Genomic DNA, 1,485 nt, shown 5'->3' with positions numbered 1-1,485 from the left:
AATTCTCAAAATTAAATTCATTGCTATTTACTTCTTTTTTTAAAGTACTAATTAACGAATAATTGAGATATTATGGTAATTATAATTTAATTAATTTAATTAAAATTGACATAGATTAAATCAATATGACAAAGTATCACAAATATATAAATCATAAATGTCAAAAAAAAAGTAGTAAAATGATTTAACTAAATTTAATAACATTCATAATATTAACTAAATTTTGAGGAACCCAATTTGCAGCCAGCCAATTCGCCCATCAGTCTTCGCTTGCCCTCTCCGTTCAGCATAAATACGCGCATGCCCTAGCGGCGTACGCATCTCCACCTAAGCTCTCTCTCTCACGCGGAAAAAAAAATTAAGAATGGTTTTAGAACAGGCGAGATTTTCGGAGAACGAAAATCCGACAGAGAAGCCTCTGGTTAATCACAAGGAAAAGCATTTCACCTCTGGTGAAATCGTCCGCGACATCATCATCGGCGTCTCCGATGGCCTCACCGTCCCCTTTGCCCTAGCAGCCGGCCTCTCCGGCGCCTCCGTACCCTCCTCCCTTATTCTCACCGCCGGACTCGCTGAGGTTGCCGCCGGCTCGATTGCTATTGGGCTCGGCGGGTAAGCTCCGCCACCGCCCCGCTCGCCAGCGAGTTCTCTTTTATATCTAGGGTTTTCACGTTGTCTAACAAATTTTTATGGTTGCTTGGCAGGTACCTAGCGGCGAAGAGCGACGCGGACCACTACTCGCGGGAATATAAACGGGAGCAGGAGGAGATTCTCACCGTTCCTGACACTGGTGCTTGTGCCGTTGTTTCTGTGTTGCTCCGACGCAATATTGGCCATTGATTTTAATATAATGTTTTTTTTTCCATTGTTTTTATTGGCGAATGACAGAGGCTGCGGAGGTAGGGGAAATACTGGCGGTGTATGGTCTGGAACCCCACGAATACGGCCCGGTAGTTGGTGCGCTCCGCAGGAATCCTCAAGCCTGGCTAGACTTTATGATGAGGTGATTAATTTTTCCTGCATTGTATTATGATCAATTTTTTTCTTCTAATAAATGTACAATATTTTATAGGGACATATATATTTATACATATTTATACATACCTCCCAATTCCTATGTATTTACATATTTAACACCTAGTATGTATATATATATATATAATTATTCTATCCAAATCTTTGATATCATTTTAAAAATGCTGCTATTTTAATCTTTGAATTGTAATATTCTTCTCATTCATAGGGCTCTCTAAATGGCTTGTTGTTCATGAACAATTCGTGTTTGGTTCATTAAGAAGCTCGTGTTTGATTCATTAGCTAATTTAATGAGTCGAACAAGACAATTCTTTTACATTGGATATATAGTAAGCCGAATCCAAACAATTTGTTACATTCGATATATAAGTAAGCCGAACACCAACAAAAATATGTTTGTTCGTGTTCGACTCGTTTTAGATCGAAATAATTAAATTATATATATATATA

General features: G+C 38.5%; 1 protein-coding gene across 1 annotated transcript in view; it reads left to right on the top strand.

Moving 5' to 3' along the window:
- The first annotated feature begins 248 nt into the window (after positions 1-248).
- Positions 249-1,485, top strand: part of LOC110033717 (vacuolar iron transporter 1.1) — a 2,691-nt gene continuing 1,454 nt past the window's right edge. The window contains exons 1-3 of the mRNA XM_020737775.1: positions 249-612; positions 705-790; positions 889-1,003. Coding sequence (XP_020593434.1) covers positions 365-612; positions 705-790; positions 889-1,003 — 449 coding nt within the window. The 5' untranslated portion in view covers positions 249-364. The remainder of the gene's footprint in view (positions 613-704; positions 791-888; positions 1,004-1,485) is intronic.

The sequence above is a fragment of the Phalaenopsis equestris genome, unplaced genomic scaffold, assembly GCF_001263595.1.
Source record: "Phalaenopsis equestris unplaced genomic scaffold, ASM126359v1 Scaffold001267, whole genome shotgun sequence".
In the NCBI taxonomy this organism is placed as follows: Eukaryota; Viridiplantae; Streptophyta; class Magnoliopsida; order Asparagales; family Orchidaceae; genus Phalaenopsis; species Phalaenopsis equestris.
This window is presented reverse-complemented; position numbering and strand designations above follow the sequence as displayed.